This window comes from Rhineura floridana, chromosome 5, assembly GCF_030035675.1.
Source record: "Rhineura floridana isolate rRhiFlo1 chromosome 5, rRhiFlo1.hap2, whole genome shotgun sequence".
NCBI classification, from domain to species: domain Eukaryota; kingdom Metazoa; phylum Chordata; class Lepidosauria; order Squamata; family Rhineuridae; genus Rhineura; species Rhineura floridana.
This window is the reverse complement of record NC_084484.1, coordinates 101,355,029-101,374,207: the sequence shown is the minus strand read 5'-3', so window position 1 is coordinate 101,374,207 and position 19,179 is coordinate 101,355,029. Positions and strand designations below refer to the sequence as shown.

The window sequence follows — 19,179 nt, the reverse complement described above, 5'->3', positions numbered from 1 at the left end:
ACCCAACTGCCAATCTATCTAAGTGGGGGAAAGATTTGCATAAAATTTACATATGCTAATTTAGACATATAGCTTCATATTTAGCAAAATAATTAATAGAAATAAAATACATCTTGGCATAGTGAGGAAGACAGTAACCAGGTGACTTTTGTGTCTGCTCAGCCTGCAATCCAGGTGGTAACTATTGATGGGCCATGTCAAGCTCCCACTCCGTCCTTCCTTTTTATGGTTCTTGATCTTAAACCAGATGTGGACCAGACAATCCTTCAAATAGCAGGCTGTCCCCTGCACACATGGGCATCCTACAGTGCTAGCCATATACAGGGGTGTAGTCATCCAGGGTCTTGGGGATCTTAGACTGCTTACTTTTTTGGGAGCCAGCTCCCAGCAGAGCCTCTGTATCTCTAGCATCATATGAGTCAATCAGCATGAAAGTGTTATTAGCCACTGAGAAGAATATTCTGCTTTCTTGTTGCTTCCTGCTGATTAGAACCAGTCACAGTGAAACTAGTTCCTATTAGTACCTACTTCAAAAAGCCAAGTTGTGGAAAGTAAGAATTCTGGAACTGCAGAAGAAGAGATAGTGAATCCTGATGATAACATCCCATCTACATCATTAATCAGTTTGGTAGCAGCAGGAGATAAACATGTAGATTCAATCCAGTCATTCAGTGAGAAAGGACAGTCAAATGGTGACAGTGATAAGGAAGCAGAAAGCAGTAGTTAAACCTGGCCAGATTATTCTATATTCTTAGAAGGCTGTATAATCTTAGAAGTGGATGTGGCTGTGACTATTATGAAGGGACCCTGCACTTCTGAATTGCCACTACACTACTGGCCATAGAGACAAAAAATTAAAATGATTACCCATTGCCTGAAGGAGAAACATCCTCATTCATTTTGAAGGCTTTGGGGGAAACTTTGTCCCCTTTTCTCCTCCCCCCCCCCGCAACATAAAGAAAAATGCATTCATTCACTGCCTTCCAGCTGCCTGGTGAGTAGGGGAAAGGAGAAAGCAACCAGGGAAGTACGAGGGGAGAGGAAGAGAAAAGGATCTGATGGCAGATGACCTCCAATCTTCCCCAGGGCCCCTTCAAACCTGGCAGCATTACTGCTTCATTCAGGCTGTTCACAGACCATAATTCCTTGCTCATCTTGATAAAAGGAAGCAATTTGGACCAATTAGCACTATGACACCATCTATTAATATGAATTATAAGGTTTAACCCAGTAGTTAAGCATGTTCCAGGAAAAAGGTTGGTTACAGTAGGCACCTTGTCACAAAGCCTCACAACACAAGTAGATTCTTGCAAATTGGAAGAGGATGCTACTTTCATAGAATCACAGAATAGTATTGTTGGAAGGACTGTCAAGTCCAACTTCCTGCTCAATGCAGGAACCCAATGGTTCTCTCAGAATCTGAAAATAGGCCTCTGAAATGTTTGAAGGTCTCCTGCAACTAGTTTTGATAGGCAAGCCTTGTAAAATAAAGATTGTGTGTATGTGCGTGCACACACGCTTCATTAGGAGATACTGATTAAGTGAAATGGAAACATTATTACCATGTAAATATATTTAAAAGTTAAATACCATCTGTGGTCAGTTGTGTTTTATTCTCCCAAACAACCATTTCATGCTGTTACAACTTGCTTTATCCATGCCTTACATTTTATTAAAAAAAAACTGCTCTGAATAATACAGTATTACTGAAATATATTTGGATACCTTAAAAAACATTCCATATAATTATCAAGACACAGTGTGCACCAATCCTATAATAAATACTCATGTAATATATATGGGAAGGGGTAAGCATGTTGTCTTCATGACTCCAGTACCACGAAGCAATGTGCTCCACATCCTATGCTTCACATCCTGTTAACAGTGATGCATAAGGACATTTTGTTGATTATGATGACATAACATTGAGCTCTTAGTCCATCATGTGGCCACCAGATGGTGATCATGCAATGCTAAACTTCAACTTCTTACATTGAAAACCTGAAGAAATGTGTTTATATGCAGCTTTTCGGAGAGCAAAGTGATTTTCCTTACACTTTTGGCATGTCAGCACTATAATAAATACATCAAATGTCAACCAACACTTTACATTTTTTCTATGTTTAAAAATTCTCTGCTGTTATTCACTGTGTGTGGTTGGCTGGCTGGCTTGACAGATAACATTGTGTCATAGCACTGTAATGAACAGAATAGTATGGATATCATAATGACTCAGGTTCTTAAAAGCCAAGTTTAACCATAAAAACTGAAACACTAAGACTAGAAATGTTAATCTTATTGCTTATACTCTGAGCTGTAAATATTTGCAGGATGAGTTTGGTGACCTGAAAACTTTCAGGGTTGTATTCAACTAAGTTCTGCTCTGCATAGTTCCATTGAAATTAATGAACCTAAGTTAGTCATGTCTATTAACTTCAGTGGGTCTATCCTGAGTAGGACTAGTCCTACCACCCTCGCCATCAAAGGCACGATCCTCATTGCATTACAAGACACTTCAGACTTGTAGTCTATGCTGAACGATTTCCATAAAGATGGGTTTCAGGAATTCAGAAAAGATCTGAATTCTTTCAAACCCATTCCTCTAACTGTTTTATTTCCTGTAAAAGTGCCAGGGGTCTTCAGTTTAACACGTTTTTGTTTGTTTAAGCAAAAGGAAATAATGATGAACTATTGCTTGGTGAGGTTTTTGCGACAGTTAAACAAACAGAATGAATGGCTTCTGTTGCATAAGATTAGTGAACAATTCTATAAAAAATAATATAGCAGATTGGATGCCTTAGAAAAATTAATCATGGGCAACCAAGAGCACTCTGATTACTTTGGTTTGCTCCTATCTCAATTTGTTAAATTCTGTTTCCTGTATAGTGCATACTTGACCTGGGCAAACTCAAAGTATGATAAGTGTTGACAATTGTAAAGTGAATTCTTGCATGTTTAAAAGAAAATGTCTCTTACCCTATTCTTCCCTACACCCAGCTGCATTTGTGAACAGTGGAGGATGGGCTACTGGGGCACAGCCCTCCCAAAGAGAATGCTAAGCATTTTTACCTCCCCCCAATATCTCAAAGCTACACACCCTTTCCTGTCCCACACACATTTTATACTTCTATTTGAACTCAGAGAACCTCTGCACACAATTCTGTCAATCTATTGTTCTGTGCTCAATCTGGTCTCTGTAGCACCCAGGCAATCCTAATCCAAAAATATAGCTATGGTAAAGAGGTTCCTCCCATATTTCTCTAGGCAGAAAAAAAATGTGAAAATTGAGTAGTGGGGCTGTCAGCTTTCCAACCTACTTTAGGAAGGCTCTTAACTCCATCTGTTCTTATGAGGACTAACCAGCAGGGTTATGGGCCTAGTAGGACTGCCTTGAAGGGTAGTCCAAGCATGCTCAGAGCTGTTTCCTTGAAGGACATGCCTCAAAGCACATTCTTTGTAGCTAGCCAGGAGAAGGGTGTGGTTGCTAGATTGAGCAGTTTTTAAAATTAATATTTGTTAAGAGAAAGCACTAGCGGGCAGAGTGTGTGAGTTTGTTGTTATGTGCCTTCAAGTCAGTTATGACTTATGGCGACCCTATGAAACAGTGACCTCCAAGAGCATCTGTCATGAACTGTTCAGATCTTGTAAGTTCACGTCTGTGGCTTCCTTTATGGAATCAATCCATCTCTTGTTTGGCCTTCCTCTTTTTCTACTCCCTTTTGTTTTTCCCAGCATTATTATCTTTTCTAGTGAATCATGTCTTCTCATTATGTGTCCAAAGTATGTTAACCTCAGTTTCATCATTTTAGCTTTTAGCGACAGTTCTGGTTTAATTTGTTCTAACACCCAATTATTTGCCTTTTTCGCAGTCCATGGTATGCACAAAGCTCTCCTCCAACACCACATTTCAAAGGAGTTGATTTTTCTCTTATCCGCTTTTTTCATTGTCCAACTTTCACATCCATACATAGAGACCAGGAATACCATGGTCTGAATGATCCTGACTTTGGTGTTCAGTGATACATCTTTGCATTTGAGGACCTTTTCTAGTTCTCTCACAGCTGCTCTCCCCAGTCCTAGCCTTCTGATTTCTTGACTATTGTCTCCATTTTGGTTAATGACTGTGCCGAGGTATTGATAATCCTTGATAAATTCAATGTCTTCACTGTCAACTTTAAAGTTACATAAATCTTCTGTTGTCATTACTTTCGTCTTTTTGATGTTCAGCTGTAGTCCTGGTTTTGTGCTTTCCTCTTTAACTTTCATCAGCAATCAATTCAAAACATTCCTGGTTTCTGCTAGTAGTATGGTATCGTCTGCATATCTTAAATTATTGATATTTCTCCCTCCAGTTTTCACACCTCCTTCATCTTGGTCCAATCCCGCTATCCGTATGATATATTCTACATATAGATTAAACAAATAGGGTGATAAAAAACACCCCTGTCTCACACCCTTTCTGATGGGGAACCAATCGGTTTCTCCATATTCTGTCCTTACAGTAGCCTCTTGTCCAGAGTGTAGGTTGTGCATCAGGACAATCAGATGCTGTGGCACCCCCATTTCTTTTAAAGCATTCCATAGTTTTTCATGATCTACACAGTCAAAGGCTTTGCTATAATCTATGAAGCACAGGGTGATTTTCTTCTGAAATTCCTTGGTCCGTTCCATTGTCCGACATACGTTTGTGATATGATCTCTGGTGCCTCTTCCCTTTCTAAATCCAGCTTGGATGTCTGGCATTTCTTGCTCCATATATGGTAAGAGCCTTTGTTGTAGAATCTTGAGCATTACTTTACTTGCATGGGATATTAAGACAATAGTTTGATAATTACTGCATTCCCTGGGATCCCCTTTCTTTGGAATTGGGATATATATTGGACTCTTCCAGTCTGTGGGCCATTGTTTAGTTTTCCATATTTGTTGACAATTTTTTTGTCAAAATCTGGACAGATTCATTCTCAGTAGCTTGTAGCAACTCTATTGGTATGCCATCTGTTCCTGGTGATTTGTTTCTTCCAAGTATTTTAAGAGCAGCTTTTACCTCACATTCTAAAATTTCTGGTTCTTCATCATATGGTTCCTCCGTGAATGAATCTGTCATCCTTGCATATCTTTTATAGAGTTCTTCAGTGTATTGCTTCCATCTTTCTTTTATTTCATCTTGGTCAGTCAGTGTGTTCCCCTGTTGATTATTCAACATCCCTACTCTTGGTTAAAATTTCCCTTTCATTTCTCTAATCTTTTGGAATAGGGCTCTTGTTCTTCCCTTTTTGTTTCTATACACTAACTATTGTAATAGTTCTCTTTGTCCCTACATACTAGTTGCTGTATTGTTGCTTTTAGGGCTCTGACCATGTTTCTATCTCCTTTAGCTCTTGCTTTCCTTCTGTCTTTAACCATTTTAAGAGTTTCTTCAGTCATCCATTGAGGTCTTTCTCTCTTTTTAACGAGCGGTATTGTCTTTTTGCATTCTTTCCTGATAATGTCTCTGACTTCACTCTATAGTTTTTCTGGATCTGTGTCAACTAAGTTTAAAGCCTCAAACCTGTTCCTTATTTGATCTTTACATTCTTCTGGGATGTTATTTAAATTGTATTTTGGCATTATGATTGCTTTGTTGTCCTTCTTTAGCTTTACTCTGATTTTCGATATGACCACTTCATGATCTGTACTGCAGTCTGCTCCTGGTCTTGTTTTTGCAGAATTGGTAACAGAAAATGGAACTTCTCCATTTTCTGTTACCAATTATATAATCAATTTGATTCCTATAATTGACCATCTGGTGATGTCCATCTGGTACAGTCGTCCTTTTGGTTGCTCAAAAAATGTGTTTGCAAGAAACAAATTATTGGCTTCACAGAATTCAATGATTGTTTCTCCTGCTTCCCCACAATTCCTAGTTCTTCTCTGTTCCCTACTTTTGCATTCCAGTCCCCCATGATAATCATCACATCTTGTTTTGGTGTGTGATCAATTTCCTCCTGTACTTCTGTGTAAAATCTCTACAATTCTTCTTCTTCTGCATTTGCCATTGGAGCGTAGACTTGGGTGATGGTTATGTTAATAGGTTTCCTGTTTAATCTCATTGATATCACTTGCTCAGACCTTGTGTTGTAGCTCCTAATTGCTTTTGCTACATCACTTCTCACTATTAAAGCAACCCTGTTTCTTCTTGATTTCTTATTTCCTGTATAAAATATTTTGTAGTTACCTGATTGAAAATGTCCCATTCCTGTCCATTTTAATTCACTTACGCCAAGTATTGTAATGTTGATGCGTTCCATTTCTTGCTTGACAATTTCTAACTTTCCCTGGTTCATGCTTCTTACATTCCATGTTCCTATTGTGTGCATCATACAACTCCGGACTCTCCTTTTGCTTCTGTGCTCATCAGCCTCTGGGCTTCCTTTCAACTTTGACCCAGCTGCATCATTAGTCACAGCGCTACTCGTACTTGTCCTTTGTTCTTCCCCATTAGCTCGTTGAGTGCCTTCTGACCTGGGGGTCTCATCTTCCAGCACTATCTTGTGTTGAATTTTAGATACTGTGTTCATAGGGTTTTCGTGGTAAGAGGTATTCAGAGGTGGTTTACCATTGCCTTCCTCTGAGTTTGGATGCATCATGGTCTGTTGTCTCAGCTTTGACCATTCCACCTTGGGTTCCCCTGCTAGGAATCTAGCCTCTTGTTCTAGACTCCTGACGGCATTGCTCTGAGCTCTCAGAAGCTCTCAGCTTCTTCAACACTCTCTGTGTGAGTATCTTTCTATAATATCTATTTGCAGCCTATTGCCGAAATAAAACACAAACACCATTCATTGGGTTAAATCATGGGCCACTTTATTAAACGGAATCAATTAGAATAATGAACCTGCAGAGGGGAAATCAAGTGCGGGAGCATTCTGATGATCCAGGCAAAGCCTGCTTGCAGTTATTGGGTAACCAAACCCTGCCTGAGCCCGGGGCTGCCCTGTGCCAGACCCCAGCTCAGGCCACACCCTGAAGATGTGTAGGGGGCTCAACCCACATCACCACCCCCTGGAGCCCTGAAACTCTGAGCGGATAAGGCACGTTGGCCCCAAAGGTATTCTGCCCCCGGGCCGTATAGCCCTGAGCTGCAGGCCTCTGGACCGCCTATCACCCCCAAAGATGCCTAAAGGTGTCACCTAGCTGCCCTTTCCCTTTTAACCTTTCCCCACACTTCTTTGCCACCAAAGGGGGACAAGCCTCTGCTTAGTCTCCCTTTACCCCACACCTGATAAGAATCTGGTGTAAGCCCCTCTGCAGGTCCATTAGAAAGATGTCATTGCCCCTGTCAGTTAAATGCAAGCCATCTGGCTGAAACAGCTCCAACCTATCGTGCCCTATCCCTGGGTGGTGGATGACAGAACCCCCCAAGTCCCTGAGGGCCTTCTGAATTTGCCTATTAACCTTTTTCCGAGCCCTGTTCAACCCCGTGGGTCACCGGTACAATTCCATTTCCTGCACGGCAGGATGTCCGACCACATCAAGTGCACCCCCAGCCAGCGACGTGCGATGGCCCGGAGGTCACTACAAGCCTGTTTGATTAGGGCCTTGCCCTTCAACAGACCCAAGTCATTACCCCCAAGGTGGATGACAAGCACCTGGGGCACCACCAGGTCGACAGCTGGCTGAAACAAGGCAGGTAGGAGCCCATCCCAACACATCCCCTGGCATCCCAGCCACCACACTGAGGCCCATTGACTGAGCCCCAGCTGCGTACCAAAGCGAGACTTCGCCACCCTGTGGCCTGCCCGGAAAACCATGCTGTAGCCGCAGAGGAGGATGCACGCCTGCTCCGATCTTTTCCAGCAGCCTGTCAAAACAACAACAAACGACATCAGGGTGAAGGGGCAACAATCAGCTGCTGGCCTCATGCACCTCAGCGAGTGGTCTAACATAAGACCTATATGTGTCCGAGGACCACCTGCCCACCGCCTGTAGCCTCTCTTTGGAGAAACCCAGGTGGGCCACAGTGCACGCCGCACCTATCCTGAAGGAGTGTGTCCTGAACTTACTGGGGTCCACACCTAAGTTGCGCAGTGCGGCTTTTGCCACCAACCAAAACTGATACCGGGTAAGGTGCTGGGAGTCCCTGTGTATGAATAGTACCCTCACTGCGCCCCCCCCGCACTGCCGCAAAGCTGCGCAGGGCTGTCACCAGACAGAGCTCCTCCTGCTGGCAGGGGTCTAATACAATCACGCGCCCCTTATGATGTTGGTCCATTTTGGACCATCTGAGTCGCAGGAGGGCCCGCTCTGCCTTCCAGCTGAGGTCGGAAACCAGAAGAGCCCCTCAGTTTTCCTCCATGCAGAACTCCATAAGATGCTCCATGGGGATGGGCCACTCCTGGGCGTAGCCTCTGGTCCCCCTGAAGTTTGACAGTTCCCTACCTGCCCCCTGGTAGCTGGCCAAAGTGCTGGGTGCCATGGACAGGCCCTTTCCAATTCGGTCCTCCAATCTCCCATAGCGCTGGGGGGACCACGTCTGGCTGAGCCCTTGCCCACAGCACCAGCTGGCGAAACCTCTCCATCTGGTTCTGTGATAGAGCATCAGCAATACAGTTATCAATACCCAGAACATGGCGTGCAAGGAACTGGATATTATAGTGAAGACACTGAAGCACGAACATTCGCACAAGGCGCATAACGTTGGGGTTTCTAGAAGACAGGGTGTTGATGACATGGACCGTAGGAAGGTTGTCACACCAAAAGTGGACTGAGGAATTACCCAGCTTGTCGGGCCAGAAGTGTACGGCCACAACAATGGGAAAGAACTCCAAGAAAGTAAGGTCTCTGGTTAGCCCAGCCTGTGCCCAGTGCTGTGGCCAGCTGCCATGGCACCAAGAGTAATGGAGAATGACCCCAAAAACGAAGGAACCTGAGGCATCAGAGTTTACCAGTAACTCAGCCTCCAATAGGCGATCCCTTCTCCATAGGGAGACCCCATTAAATTCTCGCAAAAAGGTAGACCACACTGCCAGGTCAGCTCTAAGAGTGGCTGTAACCCACGTGTGGTGGTGGGGTCATGACAGGCTTGACATGGCATCATATACATGCTGCAGAAATTAGCGCCTGGGTGCTACAACCCTGCACACGAAGTTCATATGGCCTGCCAGCTCCTGGAGTGGGGACAACGTCAACTTCTTAGACCCGACTACCTCTGAGATTTTCCCCCTAAGGGCCACCAGCTTATCCTGAGGGAGCCTACAGCATTGGGCCACAGTATCGACGTCGATTCCCAGAAAAGTGAGAGTGGTGGACGGGCCCTCAGTTTTCTTGGCTGCAAGGGGCACACCCAGTTCTCCTGCCAGCCCCGCAAAATGAGCCATAAATGGCTTTATACCTTTAGAAAACAAGCACACCAGAAGATCTGGAGACTTAACAAAAATATCCTTCTCTCTATCACCAGCTGATTGTGTAGTGTTGGGTACATTACTCTGGTATCCTCTCAATCAAAGGGGTAGCTAACTTACAGCAGGATGAAACAACAGCACTTTAGAGGCTAGCACATATATTATTCCATAAGCTTTCATGGACTACCAAAAATGATCTGAGGAAATGGATTTTAGCCCCTAAAAGCTTATACCAAAATATTTTTATTGGTCTTTAAGATGCTTGTACTGTTTTGTTGTTGTTGTTTTGCTGTTTTGCTAAAATTGCACATTATATTCTTTACAGAGTTGTTGTGAGGATAAAAATACTATAAAAGACTTTGGCAAACTTAAGATGTTATTCTAAAAAGTAGCGTGGTGCAGAGGATGGTTCAGAGGACTCAGTGCACAGCTTTTATGTAGTATGAGTTCATGGATTGCACCCTGCCTGCACATTGCACCCAAGCAAGCTTGTCCTTGCAGACAGCCACACATTGATTTGCCAAGGATTTACATGTAAAGTTCAATGCTTGCAGACCTGAATATCCTTGTTGTGTTCCAGATTCTTTTTTCTTTGATTTTTCCAATCCTGGGTACCCTTCTCCAATTCAAAATCAGGAGCAGGCAGGCTGGAGAGAAACTTTTGATTTTGTTTGTTCTTTATTTGTCAGTATTATGTTTATATCCATTCAACCTTTCCTCCAAGGGGCTCAAAGCGGCATTCCTGGGTCTCCTTTTCCCCATGCGAGATAGGTTAGGCTGAGAGACAGTGACTGGCCAAAGGTCACACACTGAGTTTCATGGCTGATTTTAACCCTCATCTCCCACGTCCTAGTATACTTAATATCCCTCCACCTTGTTCTGGAAAAAAAGATGTAGAATTTAATAAGCTGGGGGAGGGGAATAATCTTTTCCCCTAGATGTGGAAATGTATGGGGTCCCTTGTTAACAGTCCTGTGTGGCACCTTTGAGACTAACCAATTCAGGCTGCAGTCCTGTACATACTTAACAGAGAGCAATCCCCATGGAATTCAGTGTGGCTTGGTGCTGAGAAATGTACAGTTTTTATGGTTTTTTACATGAACCCACACTAGAAATTATGACAGCAGGAACCCCTTCTATGGACACGAATTCATTCCAGTTTTAGCAATGCTAAGTATTGCTAAAACTGCAATGAATTAGTGTCTACTGTTTCTTTTTAGAAAAGAAGAGAATAAGGAGAGAATCAAAATAGGTGAGGGCCACACCACTTTACTCCCAGCAGAGAAACTACTGTGACTGCAAGGACCCCTTCTGAGCCAAAATGAGGTAGGTAGGTGCTAATTCTTTGTAAAATTGTAATGCTAAATGTCCACAGTAGTTTGCAAGGGAGGAGGTTGGGGAGAAAACCAGAACAACCTGGCACTCCCCCGTGATACTCCTATGTCATGACCATATGACCTCCTAGCAGCCCTACTAGATCTAGTGGGCACCAGCCGTCACTGTTTGTGTGCCATTTACAAGTAAGGAGCAAATACCCCAAAACAGGGCTTTTTCGTGACAGTACTCACTGGTATGGAGTACCATCACCTCTTTTTTGGCAGCTATTTTATGCTGACACCTACACCACTTTTATCAATATATGCCTACTGGCACCTCATTTTTTTACAAAACAAAGTGCTGCATAGAAGTATACTGTTCATTCCTGTGGTCAACTGTAATTGTGTGAACAAGAAATTTTGAATGGATGAGGAATCAAATTTGGTGTCTGAATAATAGATATACAATAAGAAATATATAACAAAAGCTAGGCATTTGTTCACTAAAGACTTTAACCAAAATGGCTTTGCCATGATGCAGAATATTATACAAGAGACAAATGTGCTACATGTTTGTTATTAATACTTTATTAAATTGTGTAAAGAAAATGTACAATTAACAAAGAAGAATTACAATTGCAAGGAAAACACTCTAAATTTATGCCAATAGAGGTGGCTTTTCCCCCCCACCAGTCCATGCTCTTGTGTCTTTAATCGCAGTTTAATCTGCAGTTATTAGCAGGTAATAATGTTTACCTCCATAACGTAAGGAAAGATTTACCTGTTCATTTCTGCAAATCATGCCATGGTTAAAAGTCCAACAACAGGCTAGGGTCATTTTTTCTGGTTAGTTGGCAACCCAAATGATATAATACCATACCACAATATTTTTTTAAAAAACCACAACACCCAATGATGTGTTCCTCAACAGAGGAAATTGTAACTACAATCATCCCCTTATTATAAATAAAAGAAATAATTGCTTTAAAAATAATGCAGAAGTTATATAATAACTAGAAATTATAGACGCCTTCAATGAAGAAAATTTATACTGAAGGGAAAGCACATTATTTGAGAAGAGCAACAATATAAATTAATAATAATCAATGTGCAATGTTTGAAAAAAGACTGATTAGTAATAGGATTTGTTTTGCTTCTCTTTTTTTCATTTTCCATTCTTTGGATTTCACAGCAAATATCTCATTGATCTGAATGGATGTACAGATTACTATGCAATTTGCCTAGTTGATTTAACACACTCAGATTTTAAAATGAAATGCATAGCATTTTGAAGAACATATGAAAACCAGGATACAAAACATTTCACTGAAGAAATGAAAGGAAAGTACCAAACTTAAACATATGGCACATGTATAGATAGCTAGAAAGTAAACGTTGAGCAGCAACTAAAGAAGTTATCATGTGAGAATTCAGTTTAAGGTCTCTTTCCAAGAAGCAAAAATTAAACTTAGAGATACAAGACATTATGGTAATGAGCTTTCAAAAGCAAAAGCAAAGAAAAACAAAAAAACAGCAGAGGATAAAGAATAGAAAAGAAATAGTCTGTAGGTCCCATTCACAGTTTACTGGCATGTTCATTTGCCCTAGGGTGCCACCTACTGATGCATTTTAACTTCACCTTTGAAGTTGCACAGCCAGCTTCTGGCTATTTCTAATTGTTACCAAAGTAAACATCTTTTGCAAGCCATCAATTGGAAGTGGCTAAAAGCTGACCAGTTTGGGATGGCCTGTTGTACACAAGGAAATGATGCGACTAGCATTACGTTAAAATGACTTGTCATCCTCCATCCCTCATGGATCAGCAACTTGTTTACAGTTGGTTGGATAGCGATATCTAACCCTATGTGAGATCAAGACAACTCTATTGATCTGTTTTTTGTGGAATGAATTTTTGACCAAATTCCTTTTGGAGAAATTATGGTGAAAGTAGATTATAGCCTACAGATATCTCCTTCAGCAGATACAGTCCAAAAGGTCTAGACATCTGTGGTCTTGGGGGGGTGTCTTAGACCCCTTACTTTTTTGGGAACAGGGTACCAGTGGGATTCCTATGTCTCCAGCAACCTACAAGCCAATCAGCGTGAAAGGATAGTGTGTTAGCCTCTGAGAATAACCTTTTAACATGCTTCTTTCCCCTTTCCTGCCGACTGACTCCTAGAAATGTCTGTTGTTGTGGAGGAAGGCATGTGCTGAAAGGATTGAGGAGTGTGGTGATGACAATGGAGAGGCCAAGCAAGTGAGGGGGTGTGGCATGACTATCATGAAGGGACCCTGCACTTCTGGATTTGCCACTGCGCTGCTGCCGATACCGCAGTGTTGGGTTAAAATGAATTATGGTTGAAATAAAATTGATTTTGGTTTATTTGCCCCTAACCTGACCCCCATCCCAGGAAGCTTTGCAGGAAAAATTTTGGTCCAGAATGTAAACTGAATTCAGCTTTTCACATGCTTGTTGAGCTTTAACAGATAGGTGTCAAAGGATGGAAGCCTTTGTTCCCCACATGAATGTGTTTTGCATTTGTTTATACTCTGTCTCTGTTTTAGTGTTCTCTTCCTGGTTGTTTCAGCTCTCTGGCTCCAGCCTTTATCTCAAGGCTGTACACAGTCTGCAAATTCTGATTTACAAAGGGGCAGCATGCCCCGGGCAATTTCGCTCATCTCCCCCTGCTCTCCTTCCCCCCCTCTTGTCATGACCTTTATGCCACCGTGTAAATTCTTTATGTTTTATGGAGTTCATCCCCCTGGCCTGTAGTCCCTCCTCGAGGGTATATATTCTGAACCCCTTTCAATAAACGGGGTTCCCATTTCTGGAAGGCACCTTGCTGGACAGGTTGGGTCCCCTTTGTCAAAGGTTCTTGTTGTCATTATTTCCTGGGTCTCTGGCAGTGGGTTCATGTGACTCAGCTCCGCACTCTTCCCAGGGTGAACGTGAGGTGAGTAAGGTTTAAATGACAGCTCAGAATTTTAGTTTTGACCTAACAGCAGCAACAAACAGCAGCATTATTAAGAACAGTTATTTAAAATGCATTGGATTTCAAAATGCTGCTAATGCACTTCCCTCATTATGCAAGAAGATTGCAAAGAACCAAAGAAAGAAAGAAGGAAAAGAAGGAAAGAAAAGACAAGACATTTCTGTTTTGTTTTTGGTAAATATAGTCCATTAACTGCTTTCTTTTGGAAGATATGGCATGATGATTCCCGCAAAATCAACTGCCTATTTGCTAGGAAGATTTTGCTTCAGGAATGTGACTGCTAGGTTGTTCTACTGCATGCTGGTTCTTCAAGACAAAACATGACTTGTAGCTTTCCACCACTTTGGCTTGCAAGTTGGCCATGTCCTTCTTATACCAAACGTCTGTGGCAATGTACACATTGTATGGGTCATTCGAATGTTCAAGCTTTTTGGAGCGGATGTAACTCATCATTATTCCAAATGCGAAGAAGCCAAAGAAGCCGAGCAATAAGAGTATATACACTACTTCCAGGTGATCATTTGTTGCAATGAATGGCGCAGGTGTAGGGTCATTTGGTTTATGCACATAGTCTTCTAGCAGTTTTGAAAGAAGGTTTAATGCTGTGTCATTGGACAGCACTGCCATTGTCCTCTGAAGAATGTAACTCCTTCCTTAAATTCTGATTTCTAGAAAGGTTTTGGGGGGAAAATGTTAAAAACAAATCATGGGAATAATTATATTTAAAGATATTTAAATTATTTTAAATAAGATATATACTGACTTTCTCCCTGAGAATTAGGAATTATAAGGCATTGACTCCTGGGCAGGTAATAAATTGTCTGCTCAACAAATTAATAGATTAAACAGCTGAGGAATACAATGCAATTCACTTATTTTCTCTGCAGAGGGGATTGCCTTTTTTAAAATATAGATAAAAAGGTAAAGGTGTCCCCGCACTTATAGTGCGAGTCGTTTCCGTCTCTTAGGGTGACGTCTTGTGACATTTACTAGGCAGACCGTATATATGGGGTGGGATTGCCAGTTCCTTCCCCGGCCTTTCTTTACCCCCCAGCATATGCCGGGTACTCATTTTACCGACCACGGATGGATGGAAGGCTGAGTGGACCTTGACCCCTTTTACCGGAGATTTGACTTCCTTCTTCCATTGGAATTGAACTCCAGCCATGAGCAGAGCTTCGGCTGCATTACCGCTGCTTACCACTCTGCACCACGGAGGGTCTTAATATAGATACCAGCTGAAAATGTTCCACACAGGGCACAACTGTACCATTCATTCCTTTTTTACATAATCCAACCACCAAGACTACAATTTTAAGCCAAGAATTGGCACAGAGGGAGACGGGCTTCTCTACCACCTCACTGTTTTTGTGCTAAATACTGCCCCATATTTTGCCTCATTGGGGATTTAAAAAGCATATCGGGGAAATTCCAAGGGCAAGGGGTTAAGAAGCTCCCTTCCATGCTGATTTTCTGATTCAAATGGCAACTAAGCGGCTCCATATTTGAAACTCTGGAAAAGATGGAACTGCATATAACTGGTTGTTCCATATCATGCATTTTTGCATTGTGAAGGCATCATCATGTTGAAACCCTGCTAGTTACTGTGGCTTGAAAAATAAAATCCTACCCTGTTGGAATTTCATAAAATAATATTGTGATGTGATAGCCCTTTCACAGGGCCACTTTGTCACATGAATATTAAGAAGGAAATTCAGCTTTTTGAAAACAACTTGTTCTGATAGGTTGGGAGTTTTTTGTGGGGAGGTGTGTCTGGGGAAGATCCATTGCTAAGTGGTAAAGCACATGTTTTTCATGCAGAAAGTCGTGGCATCTCCAGGTAAAGATGAGAAAGACTCTTGCCTGAAACTTTGGAGAGCTGCTGCACGTCAGTACCAGTAATGAACTAGGTTAACAAATGATGTGACGTGGTATAAGCCAGATTCCTGTGTTGCTCTGATTAAGAGTGCCACACATTTAGGTTAACAGGTATGGAATATATTCTGTGTGATGAATCTTTTTCAACTAATGAACACAGTCATATACCTTTCTATAATACTGGAATCTGTGATGGTGGCATACTTCAGTATAGTCTCAAAATGACCTTTTATAGAAAATGGTTCCCACGAAAACTTTTCCTTCTGACTTTTGAAAACAGGTATCATTTGTCATTCAAGATGACTTTGCTGGGGGGAAAGTTATGAGTTAGCTGACAGCAGGTCTTGATGCTTATACTTATGGAAACACAGAGTCACTCTGTCACAGATAATTTTCAGAACACATTTCCATATATTGATGTAGAAGGGGAAAGAGAAAATCAGCGCTGGGTTTGGAATGTGTGTGTGTCATTAGAGGTCACTTCACAGCAGGAAAAAAATACATAAATTGACTCCAGTTTGGTGGTATATGTATAGGCACTCTTATTAGAAACATTCCCAGATTAGACAGGGTGGGGCTTACTCTGATTGTACGGCTGCAGGCTAAGGACATTATCAGTACACTGAAGCAGTCTAGGCCAGTGATATCCAGTTCATGACTAGGGATAGAGGAGAAATGTATTTGGTCCATACTTTAGGCAGACTGATGTAATTTGACAGTCCCAACCTTGCCCCATATAACTCTGGGGGGCAATTGCATTCCTCTGATGGGGTGTTGTTAAAAGTTCCATATACCCCAGAGATATGCCTGATATCAATTGGAAACTGGACCTTTAGTGTTGTGGCTCCAGCTATATGTAGTCAGCTTCTGATGGAACTCAGACAAGTACCTAGCATTTTTGCTTTTAAGTGGCAACTGTAAACTTATCTTGTTAAGAAGGCTTTCTCTGAAGCTCAGCCATTTTATACTGTATACCATACAAAATTTTGTAATTCAATGTTTTTAAGATCTGGGGTTTTTTTTAGATTGTTACGTATAATTCATATTTATCATATATGTAGTGGGTTTTTTTTTCTATTTCTGCTGTACACTGCTTTGGAAAGGTGTTAGGAAGCAGTTTATAAATCTTCAAATAAATAACCGAAATAAATGTGCAGATCAGAATGCTGCTATCAGTCAGATTATGCACTTCTCTAAATTTTGCAATGTAGTTTTGATTCAAACAAATGCACACAAAAATGCATATTTTACAGAAAAATGCATATAAAATACATATTTTAGGGATGATGCATGAAAAAGTACAAAAATAATATTTTTGTAGAAGAATGCATACAAAATATGTAAACATTTAAATGCAAATTGGGGGCATTAAAAATCTTCAAAAATTGGGAAGGAACTGACCTATGATTGAGTATATTTGAAACTGACACAGAATGGAAATAGACTGATTTGTCTATCTCTGTCTGTGCAGAAATAAAAGCAAGTAGGTTGACTGGATTTATTATACTGATGTTTACTGTACTGATGTTTTGTGTAAAATGTGGTAGGAAAAAAGACCACATGCAGCTGAACATTTTTACTACATTCGCAGTGTTTTGTGGTAGTAAAATGGCTCCTGGAAATGGGGGAAGGCAATCGGGTGAGTGGGTTGAAGGGTTATGGCAGTGGTTTCCTTGGAAACCCCCCCCACACACAGAGTAATCTGTCAACTTCACACACACACACAGAGAGAGAGAGAGAGAGAGAGAGGGAGAGAGAGAGAGAGTAATCTGTCAATTTCCATTGCCAGCTTCTGCTATTTTAAATTTTAGGCACTTTTAGCAATTTTATGCTGGGGATATATTTTTGGCTTGTTGGGGTTGGACTGAGCATATAGTGTGGAAATGGGTTTTTGTTTTTTTCTGAGTGGAGGTAAAATGATTCAGTCACTGGCTTCAGCTTCTGAATAATTCCACAACATTGCAACATATGTGCAGTATGATCACCTGAGTACCTTTGTGTTCAAGCCCCAGGATCACATCACACTCTTGGTATCAATGTGTGCATTTTAAAAAAAATAATTGATCGTAACTGCTCATAAATACTGCTTGTTACTTTGTTTAATATTCCTTAAATATTCATAATTGTGTGTGTCTGTTCTCTGTAGGACAAGGATAGAATATAGCAGAGACCATAGAGAGATAGTAGGGTTTACTCCATTGTAACGGAATCCATGGAAATGCTAGTTACATCAGCTTAAAATATGCATTTCCACCAGCATCTCATTAAAAATCGGTGCTGCTGCCACATCTAACTGTATCCATTGTATGCTGTCTGTATAATCACTCCTACGTAATGCTGGATAATTGTAACATTGTGAACTCTGTTGTTATTTTAGAGTCACATACTCATGTGAAGATGGTCCACATTCCTGGAAATTAACTGTGTTGAAGTTTTAGGGAGTGGTGAGCAGTGTTCCAACAATCAGAGGGCATGGGCAAAATCCCCAATGTCCACCTACCCCTATACTCCCAAAAAAATTGAGTTAAAGGCACCTTTGGATCTGTGTCCCAAATAACATAATGATAACATAGAAGTGCCACACCTATCTCTAACACTAAATTGGAGAGAGGAGAGTAAAAGAAAAGAAAACACTAGATGTTAATCTTTAATATCTACATACTGAATAATTACATTTTTTAAATTCACATTTATTTCAAATGGAAATATAGGAATTTTGAAAGAGAGATTATTATACTGATTTAAATGCCTCTTGAAGAATGTTTGCCTGTTACTATTCCAGTTCCCACATATAGCTGCTTAGATGCAATAATAATAATAATAATGATAATAGTAGTAGTAGTAGTAATAGTAGTAGTAGTAGTAATAGTAGTAGTAGTAGTAGTAGTAATAATAATAATATCCTGGCAATGTTAACTTTATGGCTAGATGTACACTGAGTTGATGTCCAGTACTTGAATTGTAAAGTTCCAAGGACTATGTGATAATCTGTAACAATGAAATTATATTTTAATCCATCTCTTGTTTTAGGTAGTGTGACACTTTGAAACAATTATTCTTCCCTCTTCAGATGAGAATTTTGTTTTACAATATAAAAGTGCATAAGAAATAAAGGGACACAACAGAGCAGACGCCAGTCTTTGCCCCAGACACAGTAGCACAGAAGGGAAAGATTTATGTGTCTGATCAACAATATGATTTTAAGCAAGGATAGGAACTTATCTTGAATAACAAGGCTGACGAGCAAACAGGAAAACATGCAAACTCACCAAGCTGTATGAAGGAGGGAGCCTGTAACCTGGATGCTGTGAATCAGGCTCTCACTCTGAACATGGTTGGGAAGAAGCCTGAGGTCTGGGTGTTGGGAATCATCACACCGTGTTTGCTGGGAGGGACTTGTCGTCTGGGCACGAGTTGCCAAACTCATGCTATGAATGCACAGGGGAGGAGCCTATAACCAGGTGGCAATGCAGCTTTACACAGAAGAAGGTGACACAGATTTTCAGGCAGAGAAAGGATTCCAAGCATCCAAAACAAGAAAGGAAGTGTGCCATGTGCAGGGGACAGTGTGCTGTACATGCAACACTTAGCAATTCTATCCTCTGAATTCCTTCA

General features: G+C 41.2%; 1 protein-coding gene across 1 annotated transcript; it reads right to left on the bottom strand.

Moving 5' to 3' along the window:
• Positions 1 to 11,842: 11,842 nt before the first annotated feature.
• KCNE1 (potassium voltage-gated channel subfamily E regulatory subunit 1) lies at positions 11,843 to 18,959 on the bottom strand. The gene is made up of 2 exons (XM_061627722.1): positions 18,834 to 18,959; positions 11,843 to 14,354 (listed from the first exon to the last, which is right to left on the bottom strand). Exon 2 carries the CDS (start codon positions 14,311 to 14,313, stop codon positions 13,936 to 13,938), a length of 378 nt encoding a protein of 125 aa, XP_061483706.1. The 5' UTR covers positions 14,314 to 14,354; positions 18,834 to 18,959; the 3' UTR covers positions 11,843 to 13,935.
• Positions 18,960 to 19,179: the final 220 nt, after the last annotated feature.

Excerpts from the sequence above, each read along its gene's own strand:
- KCNE1 (XM_061627722.1), bottom strand. The coding sequence starts at position 14,313 with ATGGCAGTGCTGTCCAATGACACAGCATTAAACCTTCTTTCAAAACTG.